The following is a 23,288-nucleotide window of genomic DNA, read 5'->3' on the forward strand; positions in this document are numbered from 1 at the left end:
TTAACAAGTACTTGTACACCACTGATCCACCCCTACAAGCGGATTTTTGTGGCCAGCCGATAAATTAATGCCATTTCTATGCACAGGAAACTGTCACATTTTATTTTTTTCTTACAAAAATTGCACAAAGTGATTATCAACCTTATGATGACCTTGATCACTCACCTGTAGAGATAGACCAGCCTCCAAGAGAGCTATTGTTACATAAGCAGAGAGCGAGATTTCATCTTCCACTCCTCCCTGTAATGCAGAGATAATGGGCCTTGCTTAAACTCTAAATATCACTGAAACATCCCCAAGCCTGGCCTTGTAAATAAAGAGTTAAAGAAAAAAACAATTTGCTTTTATTCATTTTCTTAAAGAATGTGGAGTCTCTCATTCCAGAACTCAGGAATAATCAATCTAAATCTAGCGCAACTGGTATTCCTATTTACTGAACAGTTCCCGCTCTTTATGCATTTATTTGTCACCATGATCCTACATTTACTCCAACCCACGTTTCTTTCCCCTCCCCTTTACTCTTTCACCCTTCTTTCCGGTTTTCCCCCACTGCTTCCAAAGGAATATTTTGCAGGATATTGGATGTGTTAAAAGTGTCCGAAAAAAATGGTAGCTTATTAGAAGTGAAGATTTGTATACACTACACAATTTCTATGTGTGGTAGGTATTTACAGTATGGTTTTACTGTATGTGTGTATATCAACAGTTGAAGCACAATTGGTTAAGATGAACGGGGCGATTGAGCACCAGTTGTATGGTATGTCAATAAGGGCATTAGAAATATTTTATTTGCTCCTGAAACTTTCAGATTCGTCTTTTGGTCCCAACCTGTGTAACGTAAATATTTGTACATTCCTGAAAAGTTTTGAAGTGTTTTATTATGTTATAATTCAGTGCAGTAGCAATAATGCCCCCCTTTATCACATATATCCTTTTAGCACAATTACTGTAAATTTGATGCACCTTCATAGCATTATTGAAAAGCCTCCCCACACTGCGGAAGCAGCCGTTATCTTGATGATTATTTTTCAGCCAGGTGAAGGAGTGGTTCAGGTGGCTCTCGTCTATAAAAATATAAGGTCGAGCTTTGCTGAAGGACTTCACCACAAATGCAGTCAGCCTGTGGGAAAATAATGTATACATTGAGAGACATTTCTCCATACAAATATTAAAATAAGACAGCGCCAACAATTTCTTGCTATGTCTCCCAATTTCGAAACCCTGAACTAATTTCTTAGGATTATTTTGACTGATCCTGATTGCACAGGTATTATCACATGATTTCAAGGGGCCAATCCAGTGCTGCAGGAGAAAGTTGGAATGACTGACAGCAGATACAAATGGTGGAAAGCTCAGTGCTAACATTCTATTTCTAGTTTCCCAAGATGTACAATGTCTTTACCTATTGCTTTCACGAATGTCACTATAGATGACAGCCCCCCTCAGAAGTCAATGATGTAAGGGGCAGTTTTTAAAATCTAACTGTCTACTTGGTGAACTGAATGAGTTTATTGCTGCAGCAAAGGTTGTATAATCATAATGATAGGATTATCAATCACATCATAGGTGTCAGAAGGTATATAGGCTATAGGACAAGAGAACATATTGTATGATATACGTGTGTACTTTAGTGTATTAATAGTCGAGCTGTGTGAGGGTAAAATTCATATGTACATTTTGCAGTTGCTGAGTTAGGGGGTTGCTAACATCTCCGGGAGATGTTAGATTAGACTGGAAGCCATTGTTTCAGCTGAGACCATGTGTGTGCTTTAAAGAGACAGCTGGAGAATGGATGAATCAATGGCTCTTCATATAGGTATTGGTGACATAGATGCTTGGGCTATCTAATAGGCTGTCGTTATTAGGCTTGGAGGGGGGTGCAGCATCTATACATGTACTAGTGTTTGTGTTCATTGGTGGCAGCTGAGCAGAGAGAAAACTGTATGGTCTGTGTCTGTGCTAAAAAGGAAAAATGAGAATAATTGAGTAAATGAGTTCATACTGTATATGCTATAAGAAGCCAATAAGATATATGAATGTTATAGTCTAAGATAAACGTGTACTAAATATATTTAAACACTATTGTGTCTTATGGTTATAGTTGTATATTAACTACCCAACTGCAGTAAAAATACTTTGAAGGAAAAACTGTTTTTATACCATTGTCAAGCGAGAACATTGCACGTATGATGTGGCAGATTAACCTGCTGAATGTATTAACTGGCTGAAAATGTGCTTCATGCACTAAAAGTACTAACTTAAGCAACGTCATTTACCAAGTGTTTCCTTCTGGGTCTTTCTTTCCAAAAGCGCTGTATGACCCATCATTACGTTTGTATGTCAGTTGTCTCTGATACCCTATGGGGAATAACAGAAAGCATAGATTAAAAAGCCAGAAAGTTATCAACAGATTCTGAAATCCACAATAAAGACATAAAGAGATCAGTGAAATAATATGGAGAGTTCCAAGGCTCTCTGAATATCAGCAATTCCCAATCTTAATTCATAAATATCGGGCAGATTTGGACATAAAATGTTAATAATTTGACCAATAAGTAGGCAGAGGCTTATCACATGATCTTAACCTTCAATAACTTACATAATTTTTAAACACATTATTAGCTTATGCTACTCAGACAATTTTAATTAAGGCTCTTTAATGCTTAAAAAATAGAACCCAGTGTTTCAAGAAGCGTCCCCTGTTTTTACTATTAAGTTAAAAAGTTCAAGTTAAAAAAAAGACATTAATCTCAACTTTAAAATCCAAATCCTGACACTTTGATCTTATCTTACCACATCTAAAATCGGAACCTAAATCAAGTTTTAACCCTAGACCTAGCCCTAATCCAAGTTTAACCAAAATGGTAGCACAAGTTATAAAACTATCCTGGGCATTAAAAGATTTCTGATCTTGCTTGTCAAATTATAAAACTATATTACTGCTCACATAGACTAAAGAGTGTGTGTGGAAACGCGTGTTGGCGTTTTCGCTGCATGCAGCTTGATCCAGAGCTTATAAAAGATGGATACCTATGTTAAAGTTAGAAGCTCCCTAAATACAGAGCTAGAATGGAGCGACTAGGAGGCAGATAGCAATTCACTCACCATACATGGAATGCAAGACAGGCAGTGTTAATACAGGTTGAGTCGCTAATTAGGAACCTATACAGGGAGATTATTGCTTTAGTGGAGCCTTCCCTAGTTAAATCAAGGGTTTTATTACTTAGGTGAAGGAAGTGCTCCATTTAAGTGTTTGGTTACTACTGTTCAAGGATTTAGAGGAGAACAAGATAGATTATTGGACTCATTGTGCATTTCTCATAATTAGGCTATGTTTGCCTTGTGAAAATCAGTGAGTATCATAGGGTATGGTTATAGACAGGAGACCATACTCCCTTTCTCAATCCAAGATTGTACTGTGAGTGGCATTATGGAAGCATAGGGTTATTCCTATAGCTTCTGTACTATCATTAAAATCTAGCCTTTCTATTATAGGCAATTAATCTTCAGTCATATTAGGTATTCAGGATATATACAGTGAGTGCATCCAGCGATTTTGGAAATCACTTCACTATTACTTTTACTCACAAGCACTTATATTTCAAATTAATAAAGGTTATATTTTAATTTTAAGACGTCCATTGAACAAAAATTATATTTGATTGTTAACTCCTGGGAGATTATGTGCACCTATTCTGCAAACAACCACCTAGTTCTTCCTTTTGTACATTATAGGAGAAGAGGTCTGAAGCAACATAGGGGTATATTTACTAAACTGCAGGTTTGAAAAACTGGAGATTTTGCCTATAGCAACCAATCGGATTATAGCTTTCATTTATTTAGTGCATTCTACAAAATGACAGCTAGAATCTGATTGGTTGCTATGGGCAACATCTCCACTTTTTTAAACCCGCAGTTTAGTAAATATACCCCATAGTGTTTCCAACCACTTTGTAAACAATCAGAAATGTGACCCCAAAAGGCTGAAATTTCTAGAGATTCAACATATAGAGAGGTTCTGGCGAGAGGGAGACTTTTTGGCAAATAGTTCACGCACAAAAACCAAGTGGATATATCAGATGAAAACACTGATTCCTTATGGTTTGAACAGTGACTTTGATTTAGGTTCCTTTCTTACAATATAAATGTACCAGTTACAGGACATAACACCATATGTGATATTTATTATTAGTAGTTTTTTGTAAAAAAAATAACATTAATAAAATTAAAATTATGTTTTACTTTTCCTTTTATATTCCTTTTATTTTTATGTTAATTTACTTGTACTTTTATTTGTACATATTTTTACATTTATTTTTATTTTCTTATTACTACCAAATTGTCATGGCAATAGGGTTCTGGGACAGGAGTGTATTGGAAACTGGGAGACCTGATGAACGCCTTGCTCATAGAGCTTGCCCTAATCACGTATACTGGATGTTATATCCATGTAATGGATTGCTGGACTGGACTTCGTACTGAAATAAATGCTTGGAATCTGGACCTGATGGACTGGAACCTGGATGAGGGAACAGGGGGGACCTCAACCCACAACCAGAGAGTCAGTACCTCCAATAAATCAGAGACTCAGACAAATATAGTACCACAACTTTGCTGGGACTGGGAAGACTCAGAACGGAGGCAGAGGATACACACGGGTGGCAACCTCCTGAACGCACTAAGTCTGGAACTGGCCCTGGACAACTCAGAACCTGGGGTAGGCCTGATACTGGAAGTCGGTACCCCGAGACACATAAATGGCTCCAGAAGGTGGATGACTCAGAACAACAACCTATTACCCCAGATAGCCAGTAGGTGAGACAGGAATAGATTGAGGAGAGGAGGATCCACACAGAAGATAACAGCTGAAATATGTGAATAAGCAGATAGAATGAATGTGAATCCACATGAGGAACAAATAACCAAAGTATTTATTTCAGCAGGCAGAATGAAGCTGAATTCACACAAAGGATTAATGGTTTGCAGTTCATATAACAGCAACAGGATGAAGCTGAATTCACACAGAGGGATAATGGTTGCAGTTCATAACAGCCACAGGATGAAGCTGAATTCCCACAGAGAGATAATGGTTTGCAGTCCATATAACAGCCAGAAAAATAAACCTGAACTCACTCAGATTGTAAATGATTGAAGTCCATAAAACAGCAGTAGGATAAGGGGGAATTCATATGAAGGGTAAAAGGTTGAGATCTGTATTCAGCAGGTGGAAGCAGGAAACGACAGCAACTGTGGTGATCTGGAACCAGGAACTAGGAAAGTGTTGCACTTGCAATTTGCTGAGTGTAGGAAGAGACTCTTATTGGCAAGTCCGGATGCATCAGTGTCTGATTTCTGGAACACAAACAGAATACCTCCACTAGAAATACCTAGTGTAGGAATACTGATTGTTCCTTATGTTGGTTCCTGTAAGCTGCAGATGCGCAAATAACCAAAAAAAGAGCTATATCATAATTAATACCTACCCGAGTCCTGAGTCATTGTTTCTTCTTTCATTTTCATTCATCATATATATATATATATATATATATATATATATATATATATATATATATATATATATATATATATATATATATATAAATAAATAATATTTCATTTCAATTTCACTGTTTATTTTTTTCACATAAACATAGACACTTTTCCGGACATATAATTGTAGCGCCCTACTCCTTCTTGAAATCACCAACATCTGCACGCCACAATAGACTCCGGACTATAGTACCACAATGAAATAATAAGCACAATGGGCCTAGTTATTATGGAGAGAAAAGAAAATAAGGAGTAAGTTTGCTCCTGAACAAACCATGTTACCATGCAAGGGGTGCAATATTAGTTTATTATTTGCACATAAGGAAAATACTGTCTGCTTTTTCATGTAGCACACAAATACTTGATTGCTTTATTTGTACAATAAAATTTAAAGTTGATCTAGGACATTCCCTACCCCAACTATCAATCTGACCCCACATTTTAAATTTACCTCCCCCTCCATGGGGGAGAAAACATGGTTTTGCCCAGGTACAAGTTTACTCCTTTTTTATGCTTTGCTCTCCTTAATGACTCAGGCCCAATGACACAATTTTTAAATAAAGTTTATTTGAATAAAATACTCAATAACCCTTGTTTGCCTTTTTCTTTGTTCTTGATGCATCATAATCCAATGGGAAATTCTTCTGTCGTTGTAATCCAATAGGAAAAAAAATCTGTGAAGACAAACAGAGCTGCTTGCTGCGAGAACCCACCCCTGATGACTGCAGTCGAGAGCCCAACTAGCCACTCTGCCAATCACTAGTATTTTCCTATACTGCCTGCTTGCTTTTGGATAGCAGCTAAAGGAAGTTCCAGTCACTACAGTTCAAAATCATTCAGTGACAGGAGAAGCCTTGACATTGACAGCTGAGATTTTCCCACTATATACACAGTGGGCCTGATCCACTAGAGTACGCATTCTGACCACAATTTGCGCTCCGTATTCTACACACGTGTCTATGAGGTGTGGACTCCTGAATTCATCAAGAAACGAATCTCAAGATACATGCGGGTGTAGGTCTGCTGTGTTCTACTACACAAGAGACTGCATGTTATGTCCAGTACCTATGTGGATTATACATTCTCAAAAGAATGCTCAGGAAAATAAGAAAATAATAATAAAGGCATCAATGATAAAACAGTGAAAAAAATACGTCCGTGGCTGCATGCACTCGAGTTTGCCACTCCCCTTTTGTACATTGCATACAGCAAAACACCCCTTCCCTGCCCACTTCACTTTCCAAAGACGAAAGCTGTAGTAATTGCTCCTTGCACTCACTGTTGCACGAACGAAGCTTGCATACACATCGGTGTCTCTCTGTTTCACGGCCATATCTGTCTGTTCTGGGTATGCGCAGATTGATTCTGCGTACAATATGTATTGTATCATATTGTATGTATTAGAAATAGAAAGAATATTGCCATACTGTCTGAAAATAACAGGACAGCAGAAGTCATTTTGCTTGTGTTAGTTAATGTAATTGCCATTTGTCTCAAATGTCCATTGTTATGAGGAGCAGCTTAGATTTGGTTTGTAATTAGAACAATGTCCGAGTTAACTAGCTGGCAGCCCTAGTGTATTACCTACGTCAACAGGTAATCTGAGAGGTAATTAGGTTAGAATTCACGGTTATCGGTGACATCATCCAGGGCCGTCTTTCCCATTAGGCACAATGGGCAGGTGCCCCGGGGCCCTGCAGCCCAGGGGGGCCCGTCGGAGGCAGCAAAAAAAACAACCTGAAAAAAAAGAAGAAAATACTTACCTTGCGGTCAGCTGGCTATCCGGCTCCCCCCCCTGGTCTCCTCCTCCGTCGGGATAAGTAGTGTTGGGGTAGTCATCACCGCTTCACATGGGGTTTAAGTGAGCTTTGAAAGATTGGAAGATGGGCGCAAATCTGGTCAGTTGCGGCAGGAACTTCACCATGTGAAGTCCTGCAGGGGGGAGTGTGATATGGTGACCAACTCCACATCAGCACCATTATGCTCAATTCATTTAAAGATACTCACATACACCAACACGTTTAAATAAAAGAAATGTAAATATTGTCCCTTTATTTCAGTGAATATGCAACTGGCTATAGGATATGCTGCAGAATTTCATAGACAATCATGTATATTGTGAGGAGAGGGTGATGACAAGCGTTGTACATCATGATTACATTTTCTTCAATTTCATTGTAAATGGCATAATAAATGTGAAATACAAAATAAATTATACCTTTTTAATGATACAAAAGGCATGTTTATAAATATGCAAAATACAGCACCACAATGTGCATGATGCTTTGGGATGTAAAGCAACTATTATTGTGCAAATGTGCCCGTTGCACTGAGTTCACATATGGCTTTTCAGTTTAGTTTTGGATATTTTGATGGGAGGACTTGGACAGATTGGGACACAAATTTACAACTGCAAGATTAGGACACAAAGGCCTCACAACGACACTGATTACCTCTCACTGCCACCTTCAGGACTGTTCCTATACTGTGGAACACTCTCCCATGGAGTGAAGAGGAATGTAAATTAATTGTTTATTTTGAAACATATAGATGGTCTGGTGCCCAACTTATTGTGACCTTTATTGCACTGCACCACAAAGTGACATCACCTGTGTTCTAACACCTTCAAACAGACTTGATTGAGCTAAAAACCTGTATGTACAGGGATTCCTTGGTTATTTACACTCATGCCCAGGAGCTAGCCAGGGCTAGAGAAGGGGTGCACTGTCTAACCTTTGCACTTCAACACTACACACAATGACTGGGGTAACATAAGACATGTTCCCCATGTAGCTTTAAGCTGCTATAGAACTACATTGATACAATGTAGTTTATTCATAAAAGGTATGCATAAACTACATTGTATCAGTGTAGTTCAATACGCCACCTAAATTTTCTGAATGACAAGCCTTCTTTCCAGGAAATTGTCGCTATCAGCCTAGGCTATGAGTACTTTTGGTGGGAGGAAGAGCCACAGTTTTTAAAAGAAATGTATTTATTTAATACCTTTACCACTCGCAAGCTGATCATCATAACCAACATGAATCTTGCTCCAGGTGTGCTTTATGCAAACATACCTGCAGCTTTCTGTATCTCATACTAGCCGACTTTTGCAGCAAGCTGTCCGGGAGGGGGCTTCATAATGGGGGCGTGACCATGCAAATTGTGTCATTAGGTCCCGCCCTTGCTAATCCTTTATAGTTTTGGCCTATCACAGCAGGGGACAGGGCCAGGATGATGCATTTAGCCCCACCTCCACTTCACCAATGAAGAGAGCTGGATGAGGGAGCTTGCCCTGCTCTCCAGGGACTCCGAGAGAACTCCCAAAAGCTCGGGAGTAGGCAACTATGTACTATCTGCATAAGTCCTTGGCCAGGCCACAACTGCCATAGTTTGGATACCAACTTATTTAAAATATATGATAGTTTTGTAAAACACGCACAGACAAGAAACCATTGCAATATGTAAAAATGGAGCTTTTAGCTATTTTTCTGTACTAAAGAAGTAGCTGCGGGCTAAATTAAATGTCTGATGCCTATTAGAAATAAGTGTAGGAATGGTTAAAGAAAATAATATATTTTTCGTGAATAATTAAAAGGCAAAATGAAATTAGGGCCAGTATCTCTCACCGCTTTCAAGAAACTTAGTGGCTTTGCTTTTGATTTCATTGTTTAGTTGATGAGTCTTCTCCAGGTACTGCAGAATAAAGATATTGGGGGAAAAAAGAACCATGTTCTGCTCTCCGCAGCCATATGGCATAGCCAGAAGACGGTCCAGGTTCTGCATAGCTGTGCCCATCAGATCTCCTGCAGGGTAACAAAATAAGCCTAGTATTATAAAGGGTAACTGAAAAATTACCAATGGACAGTGGGAAGTGACCGTTTTAAAATGTATTTTAATGCTGCTATTTTTTTTTTCCTGACAAAATTCTTTTGAAACTTTATCTATAAGAAATGACCTGTTGTATTGTCTGATTATAAAGTTTTAATTAAGCATAAAAGCAAATAAATTGCTCAATATTTTAGACTAAATAATGATGGTGAGTGACGTATCATTACACTGGGCCAGTCTGACAGACCGCATCTAAAAGCTAAATACTGAGCTGACAAATCTGAAGATATGCACAACTTAAAATACACATGTAAAAATCACAACATAGGTTTATGTCTACGTTCAGACTTCAAAATTGTGTGCCTCTATAAATTAGGGCCTATGTGGTAATGCAGTTTAAACAATTTGTTTCATAGGTTGGTGATTTTTTGTACTGCTGTAGTATTCATTTAATTTTTACAAACTTGTAAATATGTCATAATTTATATACATTTGTGTCTTTACCTGTCAAAACAAATTTGTGTGAGAAGTTATGTGTAAGGTGGCCACACAATCCTACCATGCTCACAAGCCATGTGGACAGAATCTTTGTCCAAGTTGGCAACATATGTAGGTGTGACGAGATGGGACTATAGTCAACATCTCCTATCCATCACTATGAACAAAGACTGTATTCGGACTTGGATCATCACTGTGGTACCAATCGGACCTGTCAGAACTTTACTGCATTCACTGAGTTGGAATATATATTGCCCCACTTAGCAGGGAAGGTGGACTGCAACCATCCGTTGAAGCATCTAAAATCCCTTTCACATCATAAAGACATGGATGGGGTTAAAAGAGGCAGCTGCACTTCATCAACTAGGATTAAGCCCTGTGTTCACTAGTTTAAGTGAACTAGGGTGTCCCTCTGGAATCTATAAGACTTCTGGGCTTATTCTCAGCAGGGAGATTACAATTTGGGGTTGAACATCTATTCCACTCACATCCATTCCCTGGCCAGCTCTCTGCCAATCACAGAGACAATCACCTTAGAATGACCTTGCAGGGTAGAACTTTTCATGTTAACTGAGTCCTGCATGAAAAATTCTGTGTGTTTGAGGATTTATTTTGTCTGGTGTTAGAGTTTTGACTCTTACCAGTTCATTCATGATACCTGATTTGGTTCCTTCATCTAGTGCCCATTGTATGTCTGAAATTCTGCCCCACTAATCCATTTCTCCATTGGGAGCTGCTCGAGGATCTGTCCACCTGGTAAGCCTAACACAGAAACATGGAATTTGACTGCAGATAAGAACCGCTTGGCCCATCTAATCTGCCCAATTTTTAACCTATGGTAACCTCAAACCTTATTTGATCATTTATTCTTTGTAAGGATATCCTTATGTCTATCCCTACGGGAGTATGGTGTTCAGATCCCTACCATACAGGTAGCAAGCGTGTGGCAGAGGAGGTTGGAACATCAAGATTTCATAACCAGATCCATAGCTGTGTCAGAGGCGTACACTGTGTATGGGAGCTACATTTTGACAGGGGCATACTTTTAAGCAGCTTATCTGGAGAAAACCATGATCAGAAATAACCAGTGCACCCCAGTTATCAGGATATCTGTATCAGGACCACTTTGTTCAGAAATACAACTTGGCCAGACAGAAATCCCATAGAACGCACTGAGCCTTTTCAAGATAACTGTGGAGGACCATTAGCTGTATTTTTACAACTTGACCTGAGAACGGTTCATTTTGGCCTTTTTACCATTTTTGCTCATTGAAAATAATAATGACTTAAAATAAATTGACTCTGGGTTACGGTAAGGACTCCTATGGAATCTGGTGAAATACTAGCTGTTTTAATATTTACATATTATTGCCCTAGCTATTGTTTTACAGTTGTCTGTACATTTCTGTAATATAGATAATGTTGTATTTTCCATTCTTGCATGTGTTATCAAAGAACACCTAGATCCCAGGGTCATCTAGTGGGCATAAGTCCTAAAACCCTGGTATTATCACAGTAGGAGGCTAACTTGAACGTGATATGGCCATTCAGTGCTCGGGTCGAAAGGCCAGATCAGTTCTGAATTCATTGCAACTTGTTAGAAGTTATCCTCAGAAGATGAGTGTACACGCAGAACAATAGTGGTCATGTTCAGATGGCATTTACTTACTTGTCTAAAACTGATTAAATCAATTTTGATCAGATTGTTGGGGATCAATACAGTTGTGATTCCACAAATACTGCGATATTGTGCTAATTTCAACTTCACTCCTGCAATATCACAGCATATTCAGCCAGCATTAGATCAATGCCAGTATCTTGAGAATAGTTCATGAATTTTATCTACCATACTATATCCCTATATAGTTGTGTCCATTACAGATGAGAAATATTTGATGAAGATCTGTACGGTATGGGTCTTACCCAACACGGTTATATGAGCTCTCTCAGAATCCTCCAGAATGTTATCAGGAATCTTTAGAAATATCTTCTCTGTCTTAGAATGATCTGGAATATAGAATTTTTAAATAGTCAGTGGAACTAAGCATTGCATTACTTAGATGTCAACACTTTGGAATACATTATCAGTTGATATTAATACATTTAAAATAGAAAATGTAGAAGCTATAAAATATATTTAATTTACTTGTTCCTGATCAATATCTAGATAAGTCACTCAATGAAAATTACTGAGCTATGTAATTAAAAAGGGTTAATCCTCAATTTTTTTGAAAAGTGGAAAATATTGAGCAGAAAATTAAAATTATTATAATGTTATAGAAAGTTAAGAATATTATTAGGTGGAAAAAATAATAATAATAATAATAATAATAATAATAAATACAAGTAATACAAGATCACCTTTTTCCTCTTGGATGCAAATAAGAGAGCTGTGAGATTTTTCCTCCAGGATACCTCCAGGCTGAGGATACCAACAAAAAAAAAACCAAGAGAACTTATGAGCTCCAAATAACATGGTTACTATATTGAGTTTACTTTATTCTCACAGACTATAATTAATATTTCCAAATGAATGACAAAAAGTTTCATATTGAGACAATCCCATGAAAAACTGAAAACAGTTACATAGTATATAATTTTATGTGGATGCTTATTATCCTGAACGTTCCAAAAACAAAAGAAGAATAGCATTAAATATCTGCTATTGTTTCTTGCTAATGTCATAAACATAATTACTGTGCATTGACTCCTATAATTGCTGAGAGGAGCACAACTAAATGTTATAATGAAAAGTGAGATTAAGGGGACTGTGGGGATAGATCGGGTCATTTTTTAAATGTAATTTAGTATATATGTACTGCTAATTATGATAAAAAAAAATCTTCTCTATCCCAAGTATACCTGATAATAGATTCCATATATGTATATAGACCATAGATATATTACCTAGACATAGATCTAAATGAAGATACATTTTTTTTATAATTTAGCTCCAGGTGCACATCTTCAAATGATGTCTATTTTAATACATTTTTAGAGAAAAATTAATTTTAAATTATGGCTACAGGAAAAAAAAATATAATTTTCTTTTAAAAATCTCTTTAATGGTATATATGATTTTGTGTAATTAAAAGGGCAATTTGTATGTTTCTATATTAAGCTTTATATTTATTTATTTTTATTTTTCAGGATTATTTCTTTAAAAAAATAACAAATTTTTTAATAATTGATAACTGAACTAATGTTATTTATTTTTCTTTTTACTCTTACAGTTTGTAATAAAAAATCTTTGCTATAATTGGTTCATGGCCCCCTTAGATTGCAGCTGGATATTCTATACTTACTTGTACAAGTAAGGTCTTAATAACTGTGTCAGTGCTGCCTTGCTTAGGGACTACTATTATCTCATTTTGGCAAAACTCTTTTGTGTCCACAGCCTCTGTCCTCACTGTGATATTTACCTCACCTGTGGATGACAAAGTATGAAAGGTTCAAATAGTGGTGTATATTTTAAAAACAAATAAAAATAAACTAGACTAGCTCTATAGGCATCATACTTATTACAATTGTCAACAGAATAATTTGTTATCATATCTCATCTGAATTAGATGTTCTGTTGACAGTTGTAAAATAGCCATTGTATTTCCAATTGGTGAGCGTAACAGCTCCCACTGGAAACCAGACACATTTTCAGAACAGAGTGTGTGAGGTTATCACCTACAGTAATCTGCTTTTCCTGTAGAGAGCAATATTTTCTCAGATACTCAAATGCCCCTAGGACTTACAGTATACACAGAATGCACAGAGTGTATCTTAGTTACCTGGTAGCGATACGGTATTAAGGTTGGAAGTAGTAATAATACAACAAGATGCAGGTGATCGAGGGCAGTCAGCGTGTAGGAGTAACCAGACACAAGCCAAAAAGTCAGGGCGGGCAGCGAGCAAGGATGGTCCAGAAGTAAAACAACATTCTGTTATCTCGTAACCCCACCCTTTCAAACACCTGTTGTGAACCTATACATTGATTAAGCAACTTCCATTTCTGTATTGTTGTAGGAGAGGCATGTTTGGTATCAGTAGCTCATGGGGAGTGCTTGTGCTCTATTGCCGTTTAGAGGCTCCTGGGGTATCAATTGGTAAGTTAGCTCTCAATTTAAAAACACATGAATGCATGACCTAGTATATAGGGACTCTCATTGTTTTAAGCTAGGACCACCTTATTAGCATAAGCACCTTGATGGGGCGGGTGTCTTATCATACATTTGCCAATGCAAATTCTGCATTTTTATGTACAAGTAGAATAGCACCTCTTTTACTGGTTTACAGCAGTGTTGCTGGGGGATTTTCTCTGTATTTTCTCCTTTCAGGATAAACTCACCCTTCCAAGCACCTACTGTGAACCTATAAATTGATTGAGCAACTTCCATTTCTGTATTATGGTCCATAATCAAGCCAAGGGTCGAGACAGGCAGCAGACAGAGAATATCCAGGGGCACGCAAAAGGTCAGGCAACAGGTTATCAAATGGTAATGTCTCAGCAACAGCAGGCTTCACGAAGGGCATACACAAGTGCTATAACCATAAGGGAGGCCAACCAGTCCCTTATATTTTTCACAAGAAGGGAGTAGTGTCTGGCTGCTCAGCAACTAGTCTGGAGGGAATTACAGAGTGAGTCGTCACAAGTAGTGTGGCGGCTCATAACAGAGTTAGAAATGCAATGACTATGAACAGTCTGAAGCAAGTACATAATATTATCTCCCTTGAACACAACTGATTATTTTTACAAAACCTTCATTAGCATTGGGCCATATGAAAGTGTACACATATATATTTTTTTTTATTCAATATCAATTATAAATTTCAGTGGAGCTCAATGTTAATTACAAATCCCAAGATATTCAACTAGCTAACAACAACAACAAAAACAGTGAGCGAGCCAGCCAAGGGCCTAAACCTTGGACTCTAGAATCACATTTTACCCAGTTTAGAAGCTTTCAGGCTCCAGTAGAAGGTTTTACTCTCATCTTCACACAAACAACTGTTACATTGACAGTCTACACATGGTATTTGCTCTAACTCTTGGGTAGGCTGCATGGTGATTTGAACCTGTGAAGGCAAAAATAAAAAAAAACAAATAAAATAAATAAGGTAAAAATTGATTTTGCAGATAGTTCGTTGCTAATTTTCAATGTGCAAGATAATTTATTTTGCAGTTTTGGGTAGTAGAAAATTTACAATTTTAACTGTGACGAGATTTGTCATCATAAGTAGCATTAAGTAATATTTAGTTAATCTAATATAGTAGTCTTTAGACATGGTTAAGCATTTCAATGAATAAGTTACACAATGCACCTACAGAGAAAAGTACAGTGTATAATGCCAGAGAAAGGTTGTTGTCCAAAAGTGAGATTTTATTCTCAGTCATTCAATTTACCATTATGCATTGCTTCAGATAGTTAAAGGCAGTGGCTTTGAGTGTAAATGACTCTCCTCGCACCACAGAGTATGGAAGGGTGAGATACACAAAGAATGGCTGGAAAACTCGAAGGGATGCAGGAGGAGAGAGTCCAAAACCACTGGGGCCCATACAGATGGCCCCTGCGTTCCAGTCTGTGATGGTGTCTGGAGCCCGGTGGTGGAGTTCCGAACTGCCAGAATTTCTGGGTAAAATAAAGAAAAAATGCATTGTAGTACAAGGAAAATTATTGAAAATCGATCATCAATGAAAGCAGCTGACATTAGTCATATTGAAGTCCAAGTGGACGACTAAAGATAATAGTGGAGAAAGAGTAACAACCTGGTCCCAAATAGCAAGAACCCTGATCAATGGCAATTAGTGGTAGTGCAGACATTCGTCAACAGAGGAACATTTTTACTGTTTTTGCCATCGTAATCTTAAAGAAAAGCATTGTGGCTTGGGTGTAGCTAGCACTAGGAATGGTAGCAAGAACGGTGTGTAGAAATAGTGACAGTGTCCAGTCTTTTAGGTTACTATTGATCTTGCTAATTTGTTTAAACAACCCAGAGTGACACTCAAGATGGCAATGGCTTCAATGTAGCTTAATTCAGCCTAATACAGAACTGATGGCCAAACAGGTGCTGATATTGGGCAATTTGCCTGATAATATCACATGTCTGGCCTCAAAATGAGAGCAATGTCAGATAATAATCAGATCAAAATAAATCAGATAAATAGCAAACTTGTTGGAACATCTGGTCTGAATATGACTGCTATCAAAACTATGTGTGCGTCAATTTTCTATCCAACCCACATAGTTGTTAATATAAAGTGCTACACTTTATCTCCCATCTTGGTAGCGGTGTCCCCTGTGTTCTAGTGAGAACAGGAAGTAGGGCAGCCTCTAAAAGTTCGCAACACTCTACTGAGCATGCACAGACAGGAAATTAGGCTCTCAGCTATGTTCTTCCTGTGACAGTTGAACTGAAAAAGACCTTATAACTGGAGCTTCATCCTTTTCTCTGTAAACTTACATACATACATATATATATAATTATATATATATGAGCTACTGTATATACATATACTATCTGTTACAAAAAGTTCTGAAATCAAAGCAACAAATTGGTTAAGTCTAAAAAGCTTTTTCTGGTTTAACATCTACCACCAATGCCGCTGACACCTATTACATGTAACAGCACAAGTGCCCTAATATTAGGTTTCTGCCAATAGAGGGGGGGGGGGGGAGAGAGAGAGAGAGAGAGAGAGAGAGAAAGAGAGAGAGAGAGAGAGAGAGAGAGAGAAGAGAAAGAGAAAGAGAGAGAGAGAGAGAGAGAGAGAGAGAAAGAGAGAGAGAGAGAGAGAGAGAGAGAGAGAGAGAGAGAGAAAGAGAGAGAGAGAGAGAGAAAGAGAGAGAAAGAGAGAGAAAGAGAGAGAAAGAGAAAGAGAAAGAGAGAGAGAGAGAGAGAGAGAGAGAGAGACAAACATGTTGATTCTAATTATCATGCAACATGCAGGTCAAATCAGTGCAGATAAAGTGTAGTACTTTATTTATTTTACTAGAAAGAAGTATATTAAAAGTTACCTCTAAATTGCAAGTCGTCATTTACTGATACAATTGTTTCTAGTTTTCAGAAGGTGTGCTGCTTCATTAACTTAATATCATTGTTTGTCATCTTGGTTTTTTTGCACACATTAGTTCATGCCTGGCCAACCTGTTGCTCTCCAAGTGTTGTGAAATTACAAATCGCAGAATGCCTTGCCTGCTATTGACTATCTGCTGGCAGACCATGCTGGAGTTTTTAGTTTCAAAGCAGCTGGAGAGCCACAGGTTGGCCAGGCCTGTATTAGTTTGTTTGTTTCTAGTTTTCAGAGAGTGACTCACCCTACAGTGAGAAGCTGCCAAATCCAGGTCTCAGGGAAATCCTTTCGAACTTTTTCAACCTCTTTTGGCACTGGTAACACTGTATTTCCTCGTTCTCTACCGAAGTCTCTGCCACCTTTACAAAACACATGGACACAATAACATAGATAATTAGGTTGAAAACAAAATCTGTCCTTGAAGTTCAACCTCAAAATTCCTAGTTATTTGATCCATAGGAGAGAATAAATGAAACATGTAATATTTAAATATATGCAAAAATCATTGTGCAATATGCATAGGGTTATCATCTGTCCAGCACAACCTGTGATTTCAAATCCAGGATCAAGGAGTAATCTCTGGGAGGCCTAGGGCTCCAGCTACTCTAACCTTCTCAGCTGACCCATAACTCTAGTTCCCAGTTGAAACTGCCAATATAGAAACCAATGGGAAGCAGTCTACACTGATTGGTTGACAGCGCTGGTTTGTATTATTTATGGTGACAGCTGGCATAGATGGCCGTGCTTTCCATGATTTCTGTTACAGAAATCAATATCAGGCAGCCTGCACTGTTAAACAGTCACAGTGGGAATTGGCTGTAGGCCTTACCAGAACTTTTCCCAGTAAGCTGGTGGCCTAATGGGGTGGTCTCAGGTCCCCCCTTCCATTATTTTTATAAAGGTTTTATATATTTTTTAACAGGTAGGTGGTTTGCCTGCAAGGGAGGAGGGAATGTAGGTGCTTGGCTTCCCGGGCTCATTCATCGGGTCTGGTCCTGTCCTATTAGTGGCCAATCCTGACATTGGTATACTTACTGGTGTCTGGCACCTCCCCAGGGACAAGCCAATATATTATAGGTTCTGCGCAGATGACCCTTGAGCTGAGCCAACCCTCTCCTTCCAGCTCCTCACCTCCCTTTACTTCATTATAAAATTATAATCTATTTCCTTGCTGGGGCAGACTGGCTTTTAGTGACTGGCAGTGACTGAGAGCCGGTTCCAGTAGGAAGATTTAATTATTTTCCTGCATATTGGACATGTATCCAACTCTGAGCATTATTAGGTAAGGAATCAATGACTGGCATTGTGTGGGGTACAGGGGTGGCATTGATGCAGTGTGGTTAAAGGGGGGGCATTGGTTCAGTGTGATGGAGTGGGATGTTATTGGTGCAGTGTTTGGGAGAGGGGTGGCCTTGGTGCAGTGTGATGAGATGGGTGGCATTGGTTCAGTGTGAGGGAGTGGGATGTTATTGGTGCAGTGTGGAGGAGAGGGGTGGCATTGGAGCAGTGTGAGAAAATGTGTGGCATTGGTTTAGTGTGGGGAGGTTGGTGGCATTGGTGCAATGTGGGGAGAGTGGTGGCATAAGTCATCAGATGGGTGTCATTGGTGAAATGTGTGGAAAAGGAGTGGCATTGATGCAGTGTGGGGAGAAGGGTTGCATTGGTGCAGTGTAGAGGAGCGGGGTGTTATTGATGCAATGTGGGAAGAGGGGTGGCATTGATGTAGTGTGGTGGTGGTGGTGGTGATGTTATTATTGAAGTGTGTGTGGAAGGGGTGGAATTGCTTTAGTGTGAGCATAAGGTTGATGTTGGCGTAGTGTGTGTGGGTGGTGTTGGTGGTATTGCTGTAGTGTGTGGTAGTGGTGGTGGTGGTATATCTGTATTGTGGGTGTGTTTGGGTGGTGATGGTACTAATGTTGTATTGTGAGGCGTGGTGGAGGTGGTGGTATTGCACAAGTATTTGGTTTGGTGGCAGCGGTGGTATTGCTGTAGTCTGAGGGTTGGTGGTGGCATTGCTATAGTGTGGGGGGTGGTAGTGGTGGTGGTATTACTGTAGTGGGGTGGTGGTGTTGCTGTATTGTGGGGGTGCTTTAGCATGTGGGGTTGTGATGGTATTGCTATAGCATAGACGGTGATGGAATCTGTGTGTGCGCCGATTGTATTACTTTAGTGTTGGCATTGTTGTGGTGGCATTGCTCTAGTGTAGGGGTTGCTGTGGTATTGCTATAGTGTGGGGGTGGTGGTGGTATTGCTCTATTTAGTGTAGTTGTGGTCATAGCTGTATTTATGGTAGTAGTGGTTATTACTGCTATGTGGTAGGGCTGGGGGCATTGCTGTAATGTAGATGGGCAAGGAGGCATTGCTGTTTTGTGGGGAGGGGGATTGCTGTAATTTGAGAGTATTGCTGTAATTTGGGGGCTTTGCTGTAATGTTGGAGAAATGTTGGCATATGGGAAGACATTGATGTAATGTGGGTGAGATTACTGTAGCGTGGAGGGTATTGCTGACTACTGTTTTGGTGTTTGTGGGGTATTGACGTAGTGTGTGTGTATTTATTGATGTAATGGGAGTGTGAATAATGTAATGTAAGGGGTAATTATTTATGTAATGGGGTGTTAAAATTGTAATGTTGGAAGTCTTAGGAGAAATAGACTTATTTATTAAAAGTGAATGCTATTGATTTGATGCTGTAGCTGGTTGGGGCAGTATTTAACTTATGTGCAAAACAGAATACTAATTTGCACCCCTTGCATTGTAACATGGTTTTGTCCAGGAGACTGAAATAAGAGGTTTCTCAAGTTAAGATCCTTAATAAATCAGGCCCCACAACTTTTAGTGGATGGTATACCAAGCAGTTTATCATTTAGATAAAAGTGTTCCAACAATACCTGGTGAGGCAGATTTTACAGCTTCTTCAATACAATTCCGAGAGTTTTTAATGTCCGCGCTTGTTATTATTTTTAAGTGCATGTACTGTAAGAAAAGAAAGGAACAGAATAATAATTGTAATTTATAATTTTCAGACATTGTGATATGTTTACATGTTTGTTTGCGTGAAACCTCAGAAATTCTCTTCTCAGCAATTGGCTAGATTGTGGTTCAGGGGTTGTTTGTGCTTTTTAACCATCACCAAAATCCATTTTGTATGTTTTGTAGTTCTGGGGTACCACACAAAGCTCTTCTATAGATACAATGCTATCCAGGCAGAGAAACATCAGAACTGTGTTGAGCTTTATTGTTTTACAGGGCTGTTTAAACAAACAGTTTTGCATGATTACATAAATATGTAGCTAAAAAAAATACATAAAAAGGAAATGTATTTCTTAAAAGTTGCAGGACTGCATTGCAAGACAGTAAAAGTATAAGTCATAGGATGGTGGAACGCCTCAATACACTGAAAAAAGGACGACAATTTTTATTTTATGATGGTGAAATGCCTTTTAAAATGCAAGGTTAATTACCTGTAGACTAGCTAGCCATTATACTGAGTATAACTGGGCACACAACGCCGAAAATTTTATCAGATGTGATTTCTGTAACGATTTCACCAACGTTTGTAAGTCCCAATGAGCATATCGATTTATGCCTACACACCTACATGAATTACCCTCAGATCTGTGATTTTCATCTCTTATAACCGTCTGTTAAAACGATTGTGACTCTGTACACACTCTACAGATATCTGCCGCGCCTACAGCAATATGAAAACCTAATTTACATAATGGGCTGAACATCAATGGATACGAACACACACACAAACACACAAACATTAAGGATGAGGAAATGGCAACATCGCCATTCAATGCTTTGCTTTGTGTATAGTGTCTGTTCGGTTAACCCCCTACTCAAATGTACACAAGGTAGGAGTTGTGTTATATAATGAGTGTCAAATAAACAAAAGTCTTGCGCTTCTTTGCTTGTCATCATGGTTATAATGCTGTAAACAATTAACCGTAGGGATTGGAGAAGAAACATTTGCAGTTCTTGGGCCAAGGACTGGTTGCTGAGGAGAGATTCCTTTTCACATATGCCCAGTGTCGGACTGGGACATGAAGGGCCCACTGGGGGACTGCAACGCTAGGGCCCACCAAAGGGGTGTGGCCAGCCATCATAGAGGCAAGATCAGACACTAGAGGGGGAGTGGTCAGCCCACGAAGGACAACTAGCACCACAGTATTGTACGTATATAAAAAATGCAGTGTGTATATAAAGAGTACACAGTCTTGACCTGACCCTTAGATTGGTTGGAACAGTCACAAAAAAAAAAAATCTGGATTGTCCCACTGGAAGATTTGACAGACTGTCCTACCTGTTCTTGTCACTCAACACCTGTGGCTGCTGGTTTCTTTAGTTGCGGCTTGTCTGGATCCTGGAATGTTCCCTATTTGGAAAAAAAATGGGCACAATTAGAAAATTCCAACCAGCCCCGGCATTAAATCAATAGGACCCACAATTAATGCTTAGGCCTTCCTTCAGCCCCAACATTAAAGTAATAGTATTCACATTTAATAAATAAACCTATTTCCCTCCCTCAAGACAGTCCCAGCAATAAATAGCATTTAAGTATAATAAATATACAGATTTACCGCAACCGTCACTGCCATTAAATAATTCATATTCACATTTAATAAATAGACCTCATGCTCCTCAAACTCAACCCCACATTTAAATAATAGCCCCCACACCACCCCATCTTAAATAGTCCCCAAAAATTAAATTGCCCCACCATCACCCCACAAACAAAATAGCACCCATTAGTTAACCATGCTAACTAACTAACATGCTAACTAACAAGCCCACTGTGCCATCACTCAAACATTACTGTGCCCCTTCATCACCATCCTCTGCCCCCTTATGATCACACTGCACCCTCCATGCTGCTTCTGACCCCCCCTTCATCACCCTGTGCCATGCTGCTCTGGCCCTCTCTCTCATGCCCTTATTGCCCCTCATCTCTCATGGCCTTAATGCCCCTCATCATCTCTCATGCCCTTATTGCCCCTCAGCATCTCTCATGCCCTTATTGCCCCTCAGCATCTCTCATGCCCTTATTGCCCCTCAGCATCTCATGTCCTTATTGCCCCTCAGCATCTCTCATGCCCTTATTGCCCCTCAGCATCTCATGTCCTTATTGCCCCTCATCATTTATGTCACATTTGTTTCTCTTCCCTCTCCTTCAAAATTACAGGCTGCTCGCTGCTGCGCGCTTTACTAACCTGCTGCTTTCTCCTGCATTCTGCGTGTAGCTCCTCTGAGCGGCAGGACATCCTCATCTTCCGGTTCTTCTTCCAAGATGAGTCATGTGATGACTCATCTGTACTGCGCATGTGCAGAGAGCCGCAGTCGCGTCTGGGCTCTCTGCACTTAAATCACATATTCACCTGTTCGGAACCACGGACCAGGCGGGGGCGTGGCTAACCAACGTCGGGGCCTACCGGTCTATCGACCGGCTCACCGGCAGGCCAGTCCGACGCTGCATATGCCACAGCTACATGAGATGCGGGGCAAGAATCCTCATAACTTCAGGAATTTCCTGTGGATGAATGATCCTACAATCCAGGAGCTACTTAAATTTGTCACCCCACTCATTCAAAAGGAAGACACCCATTTAAGAAGACACATCTAAAAATAGAAGCCACAAGTGTTCATAATGATAGTAGTCAATAGTTTTCAAGCAGGAAGGACTTCTGCTGTATTACCGCATACTAGCACTGCTGCTTGGTGTCCAAAAGGCAGGAGGGGTACAGGACCCATATCTGCAGAGCAGAGACTGGTTGCTACCCTCTGAATTTTGGCTACTGGAAAGATACTGGCTAATCTCAAGTACAGCACAGCTATTTCACCACAAGCTCTGTGTCTGATCATATCAGAGACCTGTGAGGCCATCATATAAATTCTGCATGGACAATATATTATGGTTGCTGAAATAAATACACTTTTTTTTTTATAGGTATAGTTGGAGCGTAAGCTCTGTAGACAAGTAAGATAGTTGGTACTTGGTTGGAGCGTAAGCTCTGTAGACAAGTAGAATCGCAGATACTAGGTTGGAGCGTAAGCTCTGTAGACCAGTAGAATAGCAGGTACTTGGTTGGAGCATAAGCTCTGTAGACAAGTAGAATAGCAGGTACTTGGTTGAAGCGCAAGCTCTGTAGACAAGTAGAATAGCAGATACTTGGTTGGAGCATAAGATCTGTAGACAAGTATAATAGCAGGTACTTGGTTGGAGCGTAAGCTCTGTAGACAAGTAGAATAGCAGATACTTGGTTGGAGCATAAGATCTGTAGACAAGTATAATAGCAGGTACTTGGTTGGAGCGTAAGCTCTGTAGACAAGTATAATAGCAGGTACT

The 23,288-nt window shown here is 39.3% G+C and overlaps 1 protein-coding gene across 1 annotated transcript in view; it reads right to left on the reverse strand.

Moving 5' to 3' along the window:
* The window catches only part of LOC142160955 (alpha-2-macroglobulin-like protein 1), a 98,693-nt gene that overhangs the window by 25,576 nt on the left and 49,829 nt on the right, over positions 1–23,288 (reverse strand). The window contains exons 17-27 of the mRNA XM_075216096.1: positions 19,828–19,912; positions 17,184–17,298; positions 15,275–15,500; positions 14,820–14,946; positions 13,185–13,306; positions 12,241–12,301; positions 11,803–11,886; positions 9,180–9,356; positions 2,277–2,358; positions 964–1,120; positions 166–240 (exon numbers count right to left, since the gene is read on the reverse strand). Coding sequence (XP_075072197.1) covers positions 166–240; positions 964–1,120; positions 2,277–2,358; positions 9,180–9,356; positions 11,803–11,886; positions 12,241–12,301; positions 13,185–13,306; positions 14,820–14,946; positions 15,275–15,500; positions 17,184–17,298; positions 19,828–19,912 — 1,311 coding nt within the window. The remainder of the gene's footprint in view (positions 1–165; positions 241–963; positions 1,121–2,276; positions 2,359–9,179; positions 9,357–11,802; positions 11,887–12,240; positions 12,302–13,184; positions 13,307–14,819; positions 14,947–15,274; positions 15,501–17,183; positions 17,299–19,827; positions 19,913–23,288) is intronic.

Source organism: Mixophyes fleayi, chromosome 6 (assembly GCF_038048845.1).
Source record: "Mixophyes fleayi isolate aMixFle1 chromosome 6, aMixFle1.hap1, whole genome shotgun sequence".
Classification (NCBI taxonomy): domain Eukaryota; kingdom Metazoa; phylum Chordata; class Amphibia; order Anura; family Limnodynastidae; genus Mixophyes; species Mixophyes fleayi.